At 45.2% G+C, this 20,881-nt stretch overlaps 1 protein-coding gene across 22 annotated transcripts in view; it reads right to left on the bottom strand.

Moving 5' to 3' along the window:
* Kalrn (kalirin RhoGEF kinase) overlaps positions 1 to 20,881 on the bottom strand; it is a 597,009-nt gene that overhangs the window by 380,772 nt on the left and 195,356 nt on the right. For all 22 annotated transcript variants that reach the window (XM_013114480.3, XM_040750870.1, XM_040750875.1 and 19 more), the window contains exons 4-5: positions 16,043 to 16,235; positions 12,148 to 12,660 (exon numbers count right to left, since the gene is read on the bottom strand). In XM_013114480.3, the coding sequence (XP_012969934.1) occupies positions 12,148 to 12,660; positions 16,043 to 16,235 (706 nt within the window). The remainder of the gene's footprint in view (positions 1 to 12,147; positions 12,661 to 16,042; positions 16,236 to 20,881) is intronic.

The raw sequence follows: 20,881 nt of genomic DNA, 5'->3' as shown, positions 1-20,881 counted from the left end.
CTCTCTCTCTCTCGCCCCTCTCTCACCCACCAAAACTCCAATTTACTAAGCAAACGAGCACCACAGTGGGATTTCTTGAGGAACATGGAATGGACCAGGATCACGAAGGAAAGTGCCATCTGGGACTCCAACTAGAGGTGGTTCTCCACGGAATTGATATGCCTCTGCAGAAGGAGTCAGACACAGAGTGATGCTCCTTCTGCAGGTGGTGGTGGGCATTGAATCTCTCCATCATAAGATGAAGCCATTTCGGCTGTGCTTGGGAAGATCAATCAGAGACAAGCTGGAACGTACGTGCCCCCAAGTTGGCCTTCTTGAGGAATGGAGACCACTACTGATCTGGTTACCAGCAACCTGCAAACCCAACACACCCAAACTGAAAATTCACCCCTATAATTATACGTGAGAAGACAGCTTTCTGTATTTATGTATAGGCTGCTTGAGCAATGCACCACTCTTCTCTGAATAGGTAGGGCCCAGGGTTTCCGAGCTGAACTACAAGAAGCCACTACACCTCCTACCACTGCACACAAAATCTTTTCTTGCCTTTGTAAGCGGGACTGAGGGTTGCAGATTCCTCCCTCTTCCCCTATTTGAAAAGTGAATCCCAGGAAGGCCATACTGAGAGCCAGGCCCACATCAATGCAAACAGACTGAAAGAATGCAAGGGACTTTGTATGGAGCAAAGAGGATGGGAAGGGCCGCTTAAGGAGCAGAATGAGACTGGCTCAGGGCATGGCAGGGGCAGGGCTGGGACCACTGGACGGACTTCGGAAGGTTTCCCCAATTCTAAGCTTAGTGTTGTCTCTAGAAGCCTTGGCTGACTTCTGTGGCCTGCACTCTCTGTCTTCTCCCGGAGGCCTGAGTCACACATGGAGTTCCTTCTCTGCTCTGGCAAGGAAGGAAGCAGGGATGCAAAGGGAAGAAGGATCATTCTGATCAGAGAAACATTTACAAACAGGGTGGGCAAGGCCTGTGCTAAGGACGTGCACCTGCAGGGACAGGAAGTGGGAAAGAAACAAGTAGGGGGTGAGAGTCATTGGTTAAAAAGAAAAAAGAAGGAAAGTGGATGGTTCAAAGTGAAATTCCCGGAGAGAAACCTAGAAGAAGCTCCCCACCCAAAACACACATGTGCATGCGTGTGCACGCACACACGCACATACACACACAACTTTGTTTTCATTCATAAATTATAACCAGAGAGTTCTTGGCTCTTTAAAATGGGATCCAAGCCCACATTGACAGTGCATATCTGTAGTCTAACACTCAAGAGACAGAGGCTGGAGGATTCTAAATCTGAGGTCAGCCTGGGCCACACAACAAGATTCTGTCTTAAAAAAAAAAAAGAGGGAGGAGCGCACTCTAGCCATTCCTCTGCTTCTAGGACTGTAATCGACCTAACATGCTTTCTTTTTCACGTCGACCGCCACCCGTTCTCTCTCATAGACAGGCTTTACCTCCTAATCCCATCTCCCCCAGTAAGAACAAGTACCTTGGTAACTTAACTTACCCAAGTACTAACCCTTGGAGTGGTTACTATATGGAAGCCATGTCTTTCTTATAAGGTATGGAGAACTGTATCCATGTTCCCATCCAATACCTGGGGAAAGAGGGCTCTGCTCCTCAGAACATGACCAGGTACATGGTATGCAGCAGGTACTCGGTGACTATAAATTAAGCCAACAAATGTTTCACAGGGGCTGTTCTGTGCCCCCTCCTGACATGCATCCTATCTTTGACTGGATTTCCTTTTCTGGGATCCAATCATAAGTAGAGGCTGTACGAGTAGATTTTACACAGAACAGCCTTGTGGCAGGATCACAGTGGAGAGCCAGAGACTCTCAGACCCTAAACGTTCCTCACAACCCTCCCTCCATGCTGCTCACCACACTCCCAAGAAGAATGTTCCAGCCGGGATACAAACTGGCACTGAAATACAAGAGAAGGAGGAAAGGAGAATGAAAAGGGATGAGAGGAAGAAAACCAGCTTTGGGGAAACACGTCTACTACAGCCTGTAGAACATTATGACTTGGATTGTTTTCGGGATCTAATGTTTCTAATGTGCAAGGGGAGGAAATGAGGAAAAGTAAGTACAAATTCCCAGGGCCAGCATGCTGGAAATAATTCAGAACGCTGTGTTCTGTGTCAAGGGGGCGGGGTGCAGACACACTTCCTTGCCCTGAGCCCAGTCAACAAGAGGTGAAGAGGTTTGACGGTTTAGGCCTGGGAGAAGTGGTGGAGGCCAGGAACAAGTGGGCACCAGAACCTCTCTCCAAGGAAAGCAGGAAATTACAAACTGCCCAGAAAAGAGCTTGCCCTCTCGGCCTCACGGAAGGTTGCAGCTCTTTTTGAAGCCTCCCTCCCAATAAAATAGGCTGAGATGAATAAATCACATGGAGACTTTGCACAGCCCTCCAGCAGCCTGCCCAGTGCTTGGTTCTTTACCATAGAAGCAAAGGGCAGTTGTCCTCAGACCCTTGGGTCACCTGTAGGGTGAGGGCACATGTTGCTGTCTTTTGTGGATGGCAAGACGTCTCTCAATGACAGGCTGTGCATGGGTGTGTAGATATGAGTCTTTGCCATCACATATATGCATGCCTCTCTTCCTCTCATCCCCGTATGTGTGTGAGTGTGTGTGTGTGTGTGAATGTATGTGCGTGCATGCCTGTGTACATGTGTGAACATGTTTGTGCACATGTTCACATGTGTGTGTATGCATGTATCTGTGCATGTGAATGTGTTCGTGTATGCCTGTGTGTGTGTGCATGTATATGGGTAGGGACAACATTAGCTTCAAAGAAAAATGTTCTTTTCTTATACTGCCTACCTCTCTCTATCCCAGGCAAACTCTCCTTATCACCATTTCTTGGCTTTCCTACCTGCAGAGCAGGGCTTAGACCCGTGCCTACCTGCCCTACCACATGCAGCAAATGGTAGACAAACGATGAACCACTAACTTTGGGTGGGTCTCTGCTCTGGTCCAGAATTTTCTATGTAAAAGGAAAGGGCTGAACCAGAAAACCTCTAAGTGCCTGGGTATGAGAACACTTTCAAAACTGACAGTCAAACACATATCACGCATTGGTATTGTGATTACTACAAAAGCACTTCACTTTGACAAATGACTGCAGAGTCATGCTTACCTCTGACTTCCAGGGCACAGGGCTGGAGGCCAGGGGAAGAGAAGAGACAATGGGTCTAAGTCCAATACAGAAGGAGACATAGTGGAATTTCTATGACTGACCAAACTGATTCTAGCCAGCCCACTTTGGGTTCTGCTTTGGGCTCTAGAGAGTGATTAGGACCATTTATATCTTGGAGGAAGAGAGCAGGAAACAGCAGCGAAGACTCTGCCCAGCTATGGGGCATCCTGGGAATGTCCTGAAATGCTAATGTGGCTAACAGGGCAAACAATTCTCAAAAACACATATGCACACAGCCCTTCCTCAGTGGCCTGGTGCCTACTGTGAAGTCATCTAACCCCTGGCACCCCAAACATCTCACAGTGATTTAACACGAATGCTACATTGCTTTATTTGTATAGTCTTCTAAGAATATAAAATGCATGCATGTATATCCTGGATAGATTGTTGCAAGTATTTCTGACCCCTTATTTACAAAGGAATAAGACATGGGGCTGGAGAGATGGCTCATTGGTTAAGAGCACTGGCTGCTCTTCCAAAGGACCGAAGTTCAGAAGCATGGTTGCTGTAGCAACTCCAGCTCCAGGTGATCCAACACCTTCTTCTGTACCCTATGGGTTCGAGAGACACACATGGTACACAGACATACACAAAATAAAATAAATAAAATAAAAGACACGTAAACTCTTAGCTGTAATACAAAGCAGATAGTAGCAGATCAGATGTACAAGGTGATAAGAGGATTGGCAGGCTCCCTGAGGATGCTAGAACTAATCACTTTCCCCTTGTGCTACTTCAAGGATAGTGTTTTCAGAAACCTTTTCCTGTGGAGGCATCCCCTTTCCATCGGACCCAGCAGGCATGACCTCAATTTAACCTCCTTTCCTTACCCAAGGGCACTACACAACCTGCTTACTTATAAGGAGCCCACAAGTCTGTCTTAACTCCCAGCTTCTCTCAAAAATCAATTCTTAATTTTGTTTCATTAGAAGTTCTTGAAAATCATTTGAAGCAAGTAAGTGTGCTGGTTCATTTTTGTCAAGTTGACACAATCCTGGACATGCCTGGGAAGAGGGACTTTTAGTTGAGAAATTGCCTTCATCCAACTGGCCTGAGGACATGTCTGGGGGGCATCTTATTGGCTAGTTATTGACATGGGAGGGCCCAGCCCACTCTGGGTGGTGGTCCTGAGTTGTATAAGGAAGGCAGCAAGACAGTAAGCCATTTTCCTCTAGAGTTTCTGCCTTGAGTTCCTGCTCTCACTTCCCTCAGTGATGGACTCTGACTCAGTGGTATAAGATGAAATAAATCCTTAAGTCCCCGAGTTCTTTTGGTTAGGGTTTTATCACAGCATCAGAAACACAACTATCCAAGATATGTGACACAGTCTCAGCAGGCAGCAGTGGCTGGAGACTGAACCAGGACATCAGTCACGCAGAGAGAAGAAAGGAAGCTGGCCAGGCATCTCCACATGCAGCCCCAGTACATCTATTAAAGCCTCTGGGCAGCAGCTCGACTTGCTAAAGCAGGAAGGTACTTAGAAGATTATCTGCTGAGAAAAGTTTATTACTTCTCTCACAATTTCCAAAGCAAGAATCTCATAAGAGCAGCTCCTGCATACATGAGGGGAGCACGGAGAGCAAGACAACAAAGGTATGTTAGAACTGACAAACTATTAAAGGACCTAGATGTTATCCAGTGAGGCAAGTCTCAGGGAAAAGGGATAAGGATTTGGAGTATGGATTTTATAAAACTGCTGTGGAGGTTTTCATGGATCTTGGCAGAGGCAGGCGGATCTCTGTGAGTTCAAGGGCAGCCTGGTCTACAGAGTGAGTTCCAGGACAGAGTCTAAAGCTATACAGAAAAACCCTGTCTTAAACTAACAAACAAACAAACAAACAATAAGCCCAAAACCAACCAAACAAAAAACCAAGTGAACCAAAAAAGCATTTATCTCAGCCACCTCCACTGACAATGCCACAGCTCCACAATTATGACTGCGGCCACACCACTTTATCATCCCATAAAAGATGCTTCTGTTGAGGGAGTGTATTGAGCATGACTGCAACACGGAAACATAAGGTAAACACCACTAAATCAGTCCCAATTCTGTGTTTTGCCGAAAATATGATTGGAGGTCAGGAGGTAAAAGATATGCATAAAGTGTCACAATTGGCCACTGGCACCCAGGACAAATCTTAAGTGCCAACCACCACACCTCCGTTCTGCATTGACACTGCACCATAAATGTGAATGGAATTGCACCATGCAAGAATAAATATACAACTAAGTATATGAAAATCAGGGCCATTGGAGAGATGGAGATCTTTCTTATTTTGGGCACTTCCAAAGTACATGATTAAGTAGGAAACATGCTAGGCAAAGCAGTAGTCTTCTGGTTCCACCACTATGAAGCCCCACTCAGGCACCTTGCTCACTGTTTGCGAATTAATCTGAAGAAAATATGAATACCCACTTTCTTAGAATAGTGATGTGCATAAAAACTAGGCTGACTGGAGAGACATTGGGACAATTTAATCATTTTATCAGGGACTCTTCTGAACAAGTTCCCTTCCTGTAAAATGGGAAGAGGGAGGACCTCCCTCAGACTGGAAGGCAGGTGGCGAAACAATGTCAGGCTTTTTCTGATGCCTCTTGTAGGCATCAGATGCTAAGCGGGCACCGAGAGGACAAAGGTTGCCATTATGCAAGACTGGGGCTTCTTACCATGTGTGGGAGGTAGGCTTTTGTTTTAATATTCCTTCCCGGTCTAACATGTAAAATGTTCCCCAAGGCTCCCAGTACGCAGTACCTACGGAAGTACCATCACTGGAATGATGATGAGCCTTTCCTCTTCTGTAGGCATTGAGTCTGGTCACTGACGTTTGGTTTCACACAGCCCACCCCTTCTCCTTGGTAACAGGCTATGACATAGATTTTCCTTACATGGTGCCCACTGTAGCCAGGGATAGATGTGGCTAGAAACAAAGAGATGTGGAGAACCACAATCTGTCCAAGGCTAATCTGTGCCAGCAACTGGACCTGTGTCCTGTGCACACAGTGCTGTATATGCCTATTACTTACAGACCGGAGGTCACTGGGCTGAGGCAGAAGTGGTTCATCTTCCAATGTGTACTAGTTAAATCATGTCTGAACTACCCAACACTCCTAGCTTTCTTATTAAGGCCTCTCCATCACTCCGGAGCTCTGATGTTCCCTCTTTCCTGGGAACTCCCAAACACAGCAGTTATGCCTAGGGCAGTTCAGGCTACAGCTGACATTAAGTAAGAGTAAAGGAGAAGGGAAGCCTTCAGGAGGAGAGAATGCACATGACCTTGATCACAGTGACGGCGTCAAGGTCTCTCCTCATATCTAAGTCTCATCAGATTGACTACCTTAAGAATGTGCTTTGTTATAGATCAATTAAGCCTCAAATCTGTTTTGACACATAAAGAAACAGGTGTTGATGTATCTGTCTTTTTTTATTGGATAGTGAGCTACTCTCCAGCCTTTATTTACACAAGCTCATTTGTACTCAGGACAACTTCTCTACACTCACAATAGTATAAATGGGGAGCCTATGACATCGGTAGGATAGAACCCTGCTCCCTGCTGGGAGAGACCATGGCTCTGTTCCTACCATCTCCTAGACATGTAATACAGGGGCTATTACAGGGGTCAGGAGACAGCTTCTTTCTCCAAGGATGGTAGGTAAGAACAGTCTATTATTCATGCCTGGAGGGCAAGTGGCCACCTCACAGGGCTGGAGGAGAGACTCTGTGCCCACTCCTCTCATAAAAATAGGAGCAGAATGGTCACTGAACTTAGCTGACTGCCAAGCACTTCCCAGATCTGGAGACACTCCACGGACCACCCCTGCCGCCTATGAGGAGGCTGAGATGTGGCTCATACAGGAACTATTTCCTCAAGCCCTTGTTTAGATGTGTATGTGCACACAGCCCTTACTCCAAACCATCACCCTCCTGACCCCTGTCCGAAAGCACCAAATAAGTCAAAGGCTGAGGCACTTAGCTCTGCACCGACCTTCTAAATTAATCTGGACACAACTTTAAAGGTCTGTTTTTCTCCCCAGCTCCACACCCAGAACATTTTCTGGAGCAGCCGGGTCAAGCTTGTGCGGCAGTCTCACCACTGACTCAATGTCAAAACATTCTCACCATCCCTCTCCTTATCCCTGTTTTGTTTTTATAATTTAATTTTTTATCATTTTTTATTTTAATTTTAAATAGCTTGTTTTACATGTCAATCCCAGTTCCCTCTCCCTCCCCTCTTCCCGCACTCCCCTTCCCCCCCTCCCTCCCACCCTATTGCCAAATCCTTCCACATAGGGGATATCTAGAGTCTGTCATTTTACTCTTGGTAGGGTCAAGGCACTCCCCTAAGAGTCCAGGCTGAGAGAGCATCTCTCTTTGTGCTATAGGCACATGAAGATAGTTTGTATACCAGGGATAGACACTGATCCACAGCTCAGGGCCCCATAGGTTGCCCAGGCCTTCTCACTGGCACTCACATTTGGGGGGGTCCAGATCAGTCCCATGCTGGCCTCCCCACTGTTGGTCTGGGGTCCAAGAGCACTCCCCTGTTCAGATCAGCTGTCTCTGCTGGTTTTGCCAGCCCATTCTTTGCCAATTTGCTCATCACTCCTCTCTCTCTGTCACTGGGTTCCTTGGGTTCAGTTCAGTGATTAGTTGTGTGTTTGCCTCTGCTTCCATCAGTCACAGGATGAAGGCTCCCGGATGGTTATAGACATCAAGTTCATTATCAGGAATGGGCATTCGAGGTGGTCCCTCCACTATTGCTTAGCTTGCCAATTGATGTTATACCTTTAGATCACTCGAGGTCACTCTGGTGCCTGATCTGTCTTCGATCCTATGATTCCCTCTTCCCCCTATTCTACCCCCACCCCCTCAACTTCCTGTTCCCCCATGACCAACTCCCTTCCTCTTTACCCCCTCTATTCTTCCCAGGTCCCACTCCCCCCCCACCCCTCGCCGTGTTCCCCATCCATTCAGAGGCTCTTGTCTCCATCCTCTTCTCTTGGGTACTATGCATATATGCATATCTTTTAGGTTCTTTCCTGTTTCCCAGACTCTCTATCCGTGGAAGTGCAGACTGGCACTATCCTGATCCATATCTAAAATCCATATATGAGTGAGTACATACCATGTTTGTCTTTTTGCGACTGGGTTACCTCACTCAGGATGGTTTCTTCCAGTGCTATCCATTTCCCTGCGAATTTCAAGATTCCATTGTTTTTTTCTGCTGAGTAATACTCCATTGTGTAAATGTACCACATTTTCTCTATCCACTCTTCAGTGATATAATTTAATTTTTATAATTTAATTCTGTCTTTCCCAAATACCCCTACATACATACACGAATGTACGTTCATACACATGCACAAACACACTTCTTTTTCTTTTTAAAATGATATATTTTATGTGTATATGTGTGCAGTGTCCTCAGAGGTTAGAAGAGGGTGTCAGGTCCCCTGGAACTGGAGCTATAGACAGCTATGAGTTACCATGTGGTGTTGGGAATCGAACCTGCATCTTCAGAAAGAACACCTAGTACCCTTAACCATCCATCCATCTTTCCAGTCTTACTTTTTCTCTTTCAAGGTGTAAGTACACCACAGAAGATGGGTTCTAAACTGAATTCATGGAGTTAAATTTAGATATAATATACTTAGATGGGGGCACCATTATTTTCACTAATATCTAGCTGAAATACAGCATTCTTTTCCATTATGAAAACAGACAACACACTATCCCAGACTTAGCTAAATCAGCATTTTTAATACCAGCAGCAACATAAACACTACAATATCACAATAGGGTTGCTGTCCTAAAATGCCATTCACATTTATCACTGTTTCCCAGTCATGATAGTTATTAGACTTCAAGTCGATTTTATAGTTGTCATGTTAATAAAGAAGTACATAGTTTAGAAAACTAATACCGTATTTTATTTGTTTTACAAGCCTATGTATAGCTTTTCTGTACTTACAAATACTATTGTGAGAAGTCTGTATGCCTCACCAGACACAAGGTCCATGGCTCAGAAGGGGTAAGTAAGGGCTGAAGAGTAAGCATTAGACGGTACAATTTGGGGAATTGAAGAGAAGACACAGAGGGTAAGAGCACTTGCTGTACAAGTATGAGGACCCCAGTTCAGGTCCCATAGCCATGTAAAAAGCCAGATGTAGCCACGCACATGCCTGTAACTTGAGAGCTATAGGGAGCAGAGACAGGATCCTTGAAACTTCTCGGCTACCAGTCTAGCCCCAGGTTCAGTTACAGAGCCTGTCTCAGAGGAAAAGGGGAGGACATAGAGCAGGACACTTGTTGTTCTCCTCTGGCCTCTGTGTGTATGCACAGGTGTGCATGGCCACACACAGGCAAGTGTGCCTGCACATAGCTGTATAGAACACACATGCACACACTCACATGCACTCCCACACACAAGAGAGTGGAACAGGAGACTCCATTCAGAATATCAACTCATTAGCCAAATGACCTCGGGACAAGCAGGTAGTATTCAGTGTACCTGCACATAGCTGTATACAACACACACACACACACACACACACACACACACACACGGAACTAGGAACTTTATTCAGAATATCAACGCATTAGCCAAGTGACCTAGGGACAAGCAAGTGGTATTTGGTGTTAACATGAGGTGAGTCCTGGGAATAAAGAGGCAAAGGAACCCTGGAGAGGAGTTTGGGGAAGCTGTGAAAGCCAACTAAAATACTGTCTCTGTGTAGCCAGCAGCATGATCTTGGGTATGAGTCTCTACTCAGAAATAGTAATGTACTATGCAATTCGTGGGAGTATGAATTGGCAGGCTATACGAGGGACAATAACCACGGGCCAGCTGAATGGAACACAGCTGATTCTAGAAGGACAGCCTTGCCCACCTGAGAACTTCAGGAGCCAAGATATGCTCTTTTGTCTTTGAAGAAGACATTACTGGTGTTCTGTGCAGGCTTTCCATAGCTTTGAGCTACAGGGATATCCTGGGGGTTCTAAAACCTAAAACACACCTAGGTAAATATGAGCCCCCTGTCCCCTCCTGTCTCTGGCTCACTGACACAATCATCCAGGACAGGCTTCAGACTGGAATCCCTGCACCAGAGCATAGGAGATCTCAAGTGAAAAGGGAAGTGTTTCCAATCTCCCAGCACGTAACTAAGAATTGATTTCGGGCTTTACCAGGAGCTGGTAACTGCCCTGGCCTGTTGTCACTCAAGGAGTGGTACAGGGGTCCTGTGATCTAAGCAAGTCGGGCAGGGTCAGACCCAGGTTGCCACACCACATTGCACAGAGGTCTGAAGGAGGTCTGGGAAACTTCTTTACATGGCTCACCATGAATGCAACAAAAGTTTTACTGTATAAATGGATATGAATTCTTTCAAAATTATATGAATTGATTTTCTAGTTATCACAAAGGATGAGAAAATTTATCCATCAAAATTAAAAACATCCTTAAGTCTGGAATTTATAAATAAAAATTATCCATCTATGATAAATTTTCTTTCTACTATATATAAATTAGGGATGTTACATAGAGAGTTTTAGATCTTGATTTTACTACTTCAAAATACCTAAGATATTTATGTTTTGTGTGTTTTGTGTGTTGGTTTTGTGTGTTTGTGTGTGTGTGTGTGTGTGTGTGTGCGCACGCACACCTAGAAGTGTGCATCTTCATATGTGTGGGGGGTGTATGTTTAGGCCATAGCAGTCAGCCTCAAGTGTTGTTTCTAGAGAAATATTCATTTTGTTTATTGAGACATGGTCTCTTACTGGAACCTGAAGCTTGCCTATTAGGCTAGGCTGGATGGTCATTCAAATCCAAGGTACCCCATCTCCACCTCCCCAGGGTTGGGACTGAAAGCATGTACCACCATACCTGACATTTTAGGTGAGTTCTACAAATCAAACTAAGTTCTCCAACTTGGGAGGTATGCACATTATCAGCTGAACTACCTCCTCAGGCCATGATCTGAGCTCTAAACACCTCTGTGTCAGACACTGTAAAACTCGAAGGTTCCTGAGAGATGCCACAGTATTCCTGAGAGCAACATCATGCATTTAAGTTAAAGTCACACCCAGAAAACTAGTAAGAGGGAGGGAACCCCTCTCCCTCTTCTTAGAGGGCACTTAAGAACAAGCTCTCCTTTCTTCACTTCAGCTCACCCAGAGAAGGTACTTTCGTGGTCTCAGTGGAGACTCTAGATGCCTTTATTCTGTTTCCTTTATCACATCTTACTTTGCCATGGCAAGGAAAAAGCTTTGAAAATGTACTACTGTGAAAATGGTATCTTATCTGAAAAACTACTTCAAAAGGGTATGGCAAGGAGATCCTGGAACTTGGAAACAGAAAACTAGATCCATAGGTCAGCTCTGCCAAGAACGAGGAGCTTCAGTTGTCTTGTGTCAAAACAGACACCACCACCTGTCTCACAGGGACTAAAGGATGTACAGATTAAACAGGAATCCACACTTAAAATTCTCATAGAAAGGAAAGCCCACTATAGGACAACAATAGTTGCTAATAGTGTTGCTGTTTTGGCTGTCAGCAGCTCAATCCACTCACACATCATAGGCACAGAGGGCAGTGTCTGTAGCATTGATACAAGCGACCTGGAAAATGGAACCATGGTAGTCCACTTAGCTCTCAGGACTCTGAAGGTGGCTAAAACAAGTTAATGTGTGTGTGTATATATATACAGCCCAAAACACAGAGCCTAGCATATAATAAAAACAACATAAGAATAAACTTTAATAATAAGTGGTCAATGGCCAAATATGAGATTGAAATAATTTAAGCTACCTGAAACCAATGGGCATCTTTTAAAAAGGATTTCAATCAAATCTCTCCAATCAGAGATCTGGATTAACAACCCCAACACTTTCCTGATAAAGCTGCGCCCCAACAACCTCAGCTCAGACTCAGTTGCTCCCTTCCTACCTTCTCGGCATCCTGCTCGAAGAGCCGCAGCTGGAAGCACTGATCTAGCTTGAGCTTGCGCACGTGCCACATCTGGTGCAGGTGTTGTCGGGTAGAATGCAGCTTGTCAAGGAGGCTGGTGATCTTGGGAACAAGGCTCTGGAAGTCAGCGCTCCCTGGGATGCAGTTGCGCCCTGAGAATCCATCACTGCAGCGGATGCATTGCAGCAGCCGCTGCCCCTCCCGGTCCAGCTCCTCCACAGGGGCCTTCAGCACCTTTTTCTTAAGTTGTGTGTGCTCATCGATAAGCCTCCGAGAGCCCTCCACATCCACAGGGAACTCCTTCCGGGCCAGCATCTCCTGCAGGTCCTCAAGGCGTGACAGGAGGTGTACCGCACTGTTGAAGAACTCCTCCAAGGAGAGGCGCAACTCAATCCATTCCTCGTGGTTGTAATCCAGAGAGCCATCAAACTCCTCTGTCAGCTGGGAGGGGTCCACCAGCTTTGTGAGGCCCTCCACAGACACCATGCTTGTCTGGAGAGGAAAGACACAATAAAGAGACACAGAGATGTGGGTTAGTGGGGGAGACACCAGGGCAGAAATAGGCAGAAGGGAGAAAGGGACAACTCCATACAATTGGAACCACAGCCTGCCTACTGGAGGGTGAGAGGGAGTCCATAGGGCCCACTCTTCAGGAGCCACAAGTCAGCCAGAATCAGCAGGTCAAACAGATTGCTGGTTGCTTCAACAAATCTCGCCACCTGACCACAGTCATATCAAGGAAAGACTGTCCCGTGTTCTTGTTTCCATCATCTTCCTGCCTCCATAGCCTGAGTTTACCATAATTGGGCCTTCAGATGTTACAAGCAAAAACTGGATGACAACCTAACCCAGTCTCTGGCATGGAGATAGGGCCCAGTTTTCTATAGCAAGGGTATCATCACGGGTGGATTAAGCAATGGGGACAATTCTTGGACTGCAAGGATTTCAAAGACTATCTCAGTGGCCACACTGTTGCAAGCTCATCACCCTGGTTCTTCCAGTTCTAACTGGAACAGAACTGAACAGAACTGGAGATAGGTAACATGTGAGCCTTTTACTTTCTCTGTGAGGCCAACCCCTTGAAGGACAGAGTGAGAATGTTGTGTCCAGGAACAGTGTCTCCAGCAAACAACAATACAAACAACCACCCTCCTGGCTTCCTCCCTCTCTGGTGAAGAGGCTATGAGGGGAATGTCTAGATTAAGGATCTCCGTTCCCTTACTAATGTCTAAATTTTCAGGGACCCAGTGTCCTTTCCTGTTGAGTAGAGCTAAACTAGGTAGAAACTCCTAGCCTCTAATCACAAATCTGACTAGATGAGTCTATGTCTGGCAGGTACATAGGAGGCCAGGCATGAAGTAGGCTACACACCCTCATTGTAGTGATCTGAAGGTCAGTGAGTATCTAACACATAAGTCTGTCTCCCGGTGTTGGTGGCACTCGCTTTTAGTCCCAGCACTCAGGAGGCCTAGGCAGGCGGATCTCTGTGAGTTCAAGGTCTGCCTGTTCTACAGAGTGAGTTCAAGGACAACCTCCAAAGCTATAGAGAAACCCTGTCTTGAAAAACCAAAAAAAAAAAAGCCTGTAAGAGCAGACCATCTTGTATCTTGTGGTTCTCTGAGAATGTCCCTCCACTCACTCAAACTGAGACACAAGATGGAGCTTCATTGAAAGGAGGCCTGACTTAGGCCAGAGATTCTCATATTTGACTACTCATTATATCCCTTAGGGAAGTGGTTCTCAACCTCCCTAATGCTGTGACCCTTTAAAACAGTTCCTCATAAAATAATTATTTTTGCTCCTTCATAATTGTAATTTTGCTACTGTTGTGAATGTAAATATCTGTATTTTCTTATGGTCTTAAGAAACCACTATGAAAGGGTCATTTGACCCCAGGTTGAGGACCACTGCCTTAGGGAGTTTAAAGAAACAAGCCAGCCCCTAGAAATCCTGGTTTCCTTAGACCAGAACTCAGGACAGGGTGTTTTACATGTCCTTGGGTGGTTCTAACATGCAGCCAGGAGCACAGAACTCTGCTGATGTCCATCTTGGCTACTCCAAAGCATGGCATTTGGACCATCAACATCCATGTTGCCTAAGAGCCTGTCAGATGGCTCTCAGGCCCATCACAGGCTAGAGGCAGATTCTGTGTTTTCAAGATTCCCAGGGGTTTTGTGTGCATCAACGTTGAGAATCTGTACTCTGAAGCACATTCTCTTCTCAGCTTGGCTAGGCTCGTACTTCTAGGAGGAAGTTACACTCCGGAGCTGTAGGCCGTTCACTGATCATGTGCTACAGACTGAGCCTCTGCACTCCTTCCCATCCTGAGTGCTACCTTGGTGTGAGGCGGGGCCTCCACCTGCTGCTCTGGTAAGACCACTGGTGCTCTCTAATTGTTTTACCGAGGGGAAGCCACCAGCCATCTGCTTTGTTTCTCTCTGGCTTAGGAAACAGAGATGGTCTTGCTCAGCTTGGTGTTAAGAGGGTCATGGAGTGAACAGGACAGCTACACAGAAGCAAAGGTTTCTAGAATTCTTAGAAACACACTTTTCAGTTTCTCCCCCCTTTGAAATGTATAGGGTTGTTGTCACCAGCACGGTATAATACTGAAAGTTTTTTGTGGGACTTGGAGATTTGGGTAGGGTCCTGGGAGGCCATGATGTTTAACTGTTTTTGCACCAAGACTATTTTCTTAAGCTATTAATAGAGAGTGAGAACTTCCTCAGTCAAGAGGTCAGGCCATTTATACTCAGTCTGCAGCCAGCTGGGGCCACCACCCCAACACATACGCACTCCTAGTCCTTGGGGACAGTACTCTAGGATGGGAAACTGACTTTAAAACAAACTCTCTCTGTCCATCCCTCCCTCCCTCCCTCTCTCCCTCTCCTCTGCCCCTCTCCTCTCTCCCTCTCCTTTCTCTCTCTCTCTCACTGTCTCTCTCTGCTCAAATTTGGCTAGAACAAGAGTGTTTAACCCCCTGATTTAATCTTAATGTGTCATCATCATGAAGTCTCAAGGACTCATATATACTCTCTGGAAAATTTTGTTTGAAAACAACATGCTTTCATGGATATGAAAGTCGTATGTCATCTTGAAAGAGGATAGAAAAGCATGAATAAAATAAAAAATCCCCATTTTCTAGTCACCTTAAATAAACCACTGCAAACAATTTCATTACTCAGTCTTTTCCTCAGAGATATTTTAAAACACTATCTGAAGTCACACTATCCATATTGTTTTATGACATGTCTTCTAAAAATTAAATATCATGAACATTTTGTAGTATTTTCTAAATATGATTTTAATAGCGTTATACGATTTCTGTATCAATGTCACCAAAAATCAATGGATTGTTATTAAAAGTATCAGTAAATACATGTGCATGTTAATATATTATATGTATATGTATATATAGCAAACACTATGCATATATATTATACAATATAATATATACATATATACATACTATTATAAAATAAACTATAATGAACATCTTTGTTGGCATTTTGTTTGTAATTTTAATTTGTTTTATCTTCTTGTTTTGTAAGAATGGTTTCCCAGAAGACTTACTAGATCCACGGATAAAAACTCTTAAAAAGTTTTGACATAATTGCAATGTTTTTGTCAGGAATACTGATGCCATGGACACTCCCATCAACAGTATATAGATTGTAGAATGATGTTGTACATTTGGGACCATTTCTTGAGCCTCTTACTCATACTAGAATGTAAGTGGTAAGGCCAAGATGGCCAAGGGATCTGTAAACCTTTGACCCTGACATCTTGGCCACCACAGCGTAGACAGGGAAGGAAACTGAGGAATGTACTAGCCGCACAGGGGAGTGGAGAGGAGGGAGACAGGGGTCTGCCTCACCTCAAAGATGAACTTGGAGCTGCCGAAGTTGGTCTTCTGTTTCTGCCAGAAGTTATCGGGCTTGATGATGAGGGCCACATGGATCTCGGCGGGAAAGGCTTCCTGCAGGGTTTTGAGGAGGGGCTTGATGAGGTCCCACTTGGAGCCCCGCATGTCGATGATGACTGTGAAGCCACGTTTGCAGACGTCCTCACTATGGGGAGATCAGAGTTCAGACATGGTCACTTTGGGCAGCAGAGACTTTTTAGTACACAGGCAAAAAAAAAAAAGGGGGGGGGTCAGGGAGACTCGCATCTTCCTGACTTGAATTGACCTCCCAATTCTAGTCTTTTGTCTAACCAACTGAAAGGTTACTTCCTCCCAAACCCTCTCTATACTCTATGTGATCAGGGCCTCAAGCATTCCACTTCCTCCTGGCACTTAGCAAACCCCTATGTCTTCTCTTCTAGTCAGCTGTACTTGGGAAGTTTATCACGCACTTCAATTATCTTTTAGTTTTTGTTTCCCAGGAGGAATCAATTTTCTCATTTGGATCAAAGCTCCCTAAAGACAGGGACTCTACTGTTCCTTAAAGATGAGTAGTCTTCCTCATGCTCACCAGACACACAGTACACTTTACCTCCAAATACAAACTGAGCCAGAGCATCTTTTCCAATGCATGTCTCCAGGCCAATTTTGCCCAATGATTAATAGTATATAAGGTATTATAAGTAGCATATATTTGCCAGCATTGCATTTAAGATGAATCACAAGTAGTTCAAAATTATGCCAACTTTAAAATTAAAAATTAAAATTAAAGTTGCTGAGTCATGCTAACCACTGGAGGATAGTGGGGTTGGGGCTGACTTGTGGGGTAACCATCCAGCTATCCAATACACTACTTGATGAGTCTCACCATTGGGGTTGTTGGGATGGGGCAGCAGCTCTTGAAATCCAGACCGGCTGGGGTGAGAGTGAGCATCTTGAAAACCAAAACTATAAGCAAGTCAAGAACCAAGATGCTACTTACTATGTAGCTTATGGAAAGCTTATCTTAAATATCCAAACCTCAACTACAATTCTTCAAAATTGAATTAAAAAGTAAATAAAATCTGTGAAATCTCATTTAACAGTCCTTCCTTCTTCCTTTCTTTCTTCCTTCCTTTCTTTCTTTTTCCAGTCACTTATTTTAAAACCATTTCTCTATATATGGTAAGATATTTCCCTGGGGGGGGTTCACCTGCTCTCCCCTCTCCCAGGCAGTACTTGTGTCAATTGTTTTGTGTGTTACGTTCCCTTCACTCCATCACACTTGCTTACACTTGTTAGTTTTAAGGCCAACATTGCAAGACTGAGGCCACAAAAGAGACAAAAACTCGTTTTAGGATTCATTATTAAATGTTATCCAGTGATAAGAAGGCTGTCTCAGCTCATGGATACTCCCTGAGTAGCCCCAAGGAAGTATGGATCACTCTCTCCCTAACCCTGCATACCAATGACACTTAATAAATCCTCCCATGGCCAAGGTTCCAGACTTTCTGGAAACAGCCTGATCTCCCAAGGTGCTCTGTATGTCTGCTGCACACAGCTGGTGAGGGGGAAGATTTTTTAAAATCTTGTGCTTATTCTGTGCCAGGAACCATGGACACTTACTATGCATTATTTTCTTTTATCATCAGAAGAACCTTATAAACTGGATGTGGCTGTCTCTACGTAGAGATGATGAAATTGAAGTACAACATTTGCACAACGTTCTGCGACTAATCAACTTTTCAGCAGAAATGCAAAACCAGGCCGATAGCTGTTGAAGCCTATGCTCAGTTCCCTATGTCACTGTATACCTACCATTCTGGAACTAAGCATGGGGGAGGAGCCGAGGATCGGCAACGAAGGATTTAATTTAGAGAACTCACCAGAGATAAGGCAAAGAGTCCAAGGGAATGACCACCATTCTGCAGGCGGTGCAAGGGCACAAAATGGAGCAAGGGAAAGCACGGGCAGGCATAGTAACACACACCTGTAGTCTCTCACCCAGGATGCTGAGCTTGACCAAGTACTTAGTGTAGCTCCTGGGGCAAGTACTCCTTAACCTATCTGGGCCTCAGTTCCCTTGCTGTGAACTCTATAAGCAATAGTATCTACCTTGAAGGGTGAGTCCATTAGTGTATGCATAAAGTACTCACGGTGGGGCCAAACACATAGTATGGACTATGTTAGCAATCTTAAAAGGAGCTGTTGGTGACATTTTTGAGAGCCCTATATTGTCACTGTGCCCTTTCTCCAGCTCCATGACAGTTGCAACCATCAGGTTGAGCCGGTCACCTTCTAAAGAGAACTGTCTTTGGCTGCTGGATGCCACTCCTCCTGGAGAAAGCAGGGCAGTTACTACTCCACTTCCTGGTTAGACAGTGGCCCTCTTACACGGGTGTGTTAAGACCTGTCCCCATCCCTTATGAGAAAGTGACTGTGAAAGGTGATGTGTGCTCAGAGCCCGTGTAAGGCCCTGGTGAGCTGTAAGCTAGACTCTCTGAGACCACAAGCTCTTACGTTCTATCCCCTCCCCAACTCTACTGTCTCTCTCTTACAAGTTTCTCCCAGAGATCACACTCTAAAACCCTTTGCTCTCAAATCTCTCTCTCAAAAAATGCAATCTGACAATTCTTTTTATTATATATTCTAGTAATGTTAATAATAAACGATGTATTCCACATACTTGTGAAATTTTGAAGGCAATGTGATATATGGTTTAAGACTACAGGAAAAACATGGGGTGGAAACTTGAGTTTTGGAGTTGCCCGGTACCTGTGTCTGCTGAGTGGTACATAAGTGGACATGAGCCCATGTGTGCAGAAGCAGGTAGGATCATTCCATGAAAACAAGGGTGAAAAGAGCTGTCTCCTGAGTCATAGATGGAATAGACGGGAATGACAGTGTTTAAGAGAAGACAGCAAAAAGCAGAGGAGCCTGATGACCAAACTCAGGGGTGGGTGAGAAGCGGGGGGGGGTGTGTGACGTGGATACAGTGTCGAAAGCTGCAGTACAGCAGAGAAACTCAATAGAGGCAGAATCACCGATAAGGATCTGGGAGGCCACACTCCAGGACCATTACCAGGGGGACTAGGGGCAAAACTCAAGTTGGAGCAGTGGCAAGGTCATCCTGAAAGATGCCTGGGATATTTAGAAAAAAAAATGGCAAAGCCAAATAAAGCTGTCTATGGTCATTTGAAACCCCAGTGCCACCCTGGATCTGGAAGCTGCTGGGGTGCACACACCTCCCCAGCCTGCTCTCTTCCTCAGGTGCCTGCTCCCACCCTTCTCTCCTCTCCCAGGCTGTACTCACTAGGGCCATTTCACCAGTCTAGTTTATGCAGGGTTGTCACTAAGAGGCCCACCTTCCCCTCAGGCAGTTTACCTTTATAAGATGCTTATTGGTTCAAATCAAACTTTTGGAGTTAGAATTCTGTACGGTGAAGTTAGAAGTAGAGCTGGGAGATCAGGCTTTTATGTCCATTCTAAAGGGGAAGGGGGTGGTTCTCCCCACTTCCCACTCTCCATGAACACCAGGAGAGGCCACTGCTTCTTACCTTTCCTCTTGCTTCCCATCTGGGGCTTGTGTCCCTGGGGACCCTCCTGGCAAGCTTCCAAACAAGTGTGATAAATCACGGCTCCTTCAGACTGAGCCGTGAACCACTCACAGACCCTCCAAGCCTCTTAGGCCCAGAAGTCATAAATGTATATACTGAATGACCGCATGATTGATCAGCCGCTCCTAGTACTCAATTCTAGACCATTTACTCTTTTGTTCATTAAATGTCACTGGAGTTGTTTTCACTCAGCGAGTGTGTGCTATCTCCAAGAGGCATTTTTACTGCCTTATGCCATTGCATCTTTAATGTTAGTGCCTTTCATTTTCACTCAGGGTATCATTCGAAAATGCCAATTTGGGGGACTGTCCAAATATTCTGAGGAAAGTTGTTCTGGGATGGAGGTCCAGGAGTCTCTTTTAGTTCTGTGGTAGTTTGAATAGTTATGGCCCCCATAGACTATATGTTTAAATATGGAGTGGCACTATTAGGAGGTGTGGTCTTGTTGGAGGAAGTGTGTCACTGTGGGGACAGGCTTTGAAGTCTCATATGCTCAAGCCATGCCCAGTATGGGACACAGTTTCCTGATGCCTGAAGATCAAGATGCAGAAGTCTCAGCTCCTTCTCCAGCACCATGTCTGCTCACATGACACCATGCTTCCCACCATGGTGACAGTAGACTAAACTTCTGAACTGAAAGCCAGCCCCAATTAAATATTTTCCTTTATAAGAGTCGCCATGGTCATGGTGTCACTTCACAGCAATAGAAACCCTAACTAAGACAATGACCAATGACATCACTTCTCTTGGGTGTGGTATGTGAGAGTTTAATGACAGATTCAGTTTGCCTAAATCAGATACTAGGATGCACATTAAAAACCACATGCACCACACAGCCACATTAGACAGAGCAACAGTCACATACAGTCAGAGCATCTGCCATGGGAACCTATAAACACGCTCTCTGTAGCTCCCTCCTCTCACCGGACAATGAAACCCTTTGTCACCAGCACAGACGTGGGAGAATCCCTGCCCTTATGAAATGCCTGTGGTTCTTTAAACTGTGGATGCTGCCGCTTGACCTGAGGGGCTTTCATTAAGGGTGGGGAACAGCCTTTCCCACGTATAGTGGATTGAGCTTGGACACTGCTGAAGCCCTTCCTAGGTTTCCCCCTCTACTGATCTGCAATGAAATCATGGTGGTGTGTCTGTTCCCCATAGAGCTGTCCTGGCTGTCTCCCCAGGGATCTCTTAGGTTCCACCCACATCTCGTGCC

Source organism: Mesocricetus auratus, unplaced genomic scaffold, assembly GCF_017639785.1.
Source record: "Mesocricetus auratus isolate SY011 unplaced genomic scaffold, BCM_Maur_2.0 Super-Scaffold_100008, whole genome shotgun sequence".
Taxonomy (NCBI): Eukaryota; Metazoa; Chordata; class Mammalia; order Rodentia; family Cricetidae; genus Mesocricetus; species Mesocricetus auratus.
Note: the sequence above shows the minus strand (reverse complement) of the source record. Positions and strands in the feature narration are given on the sequence as shown.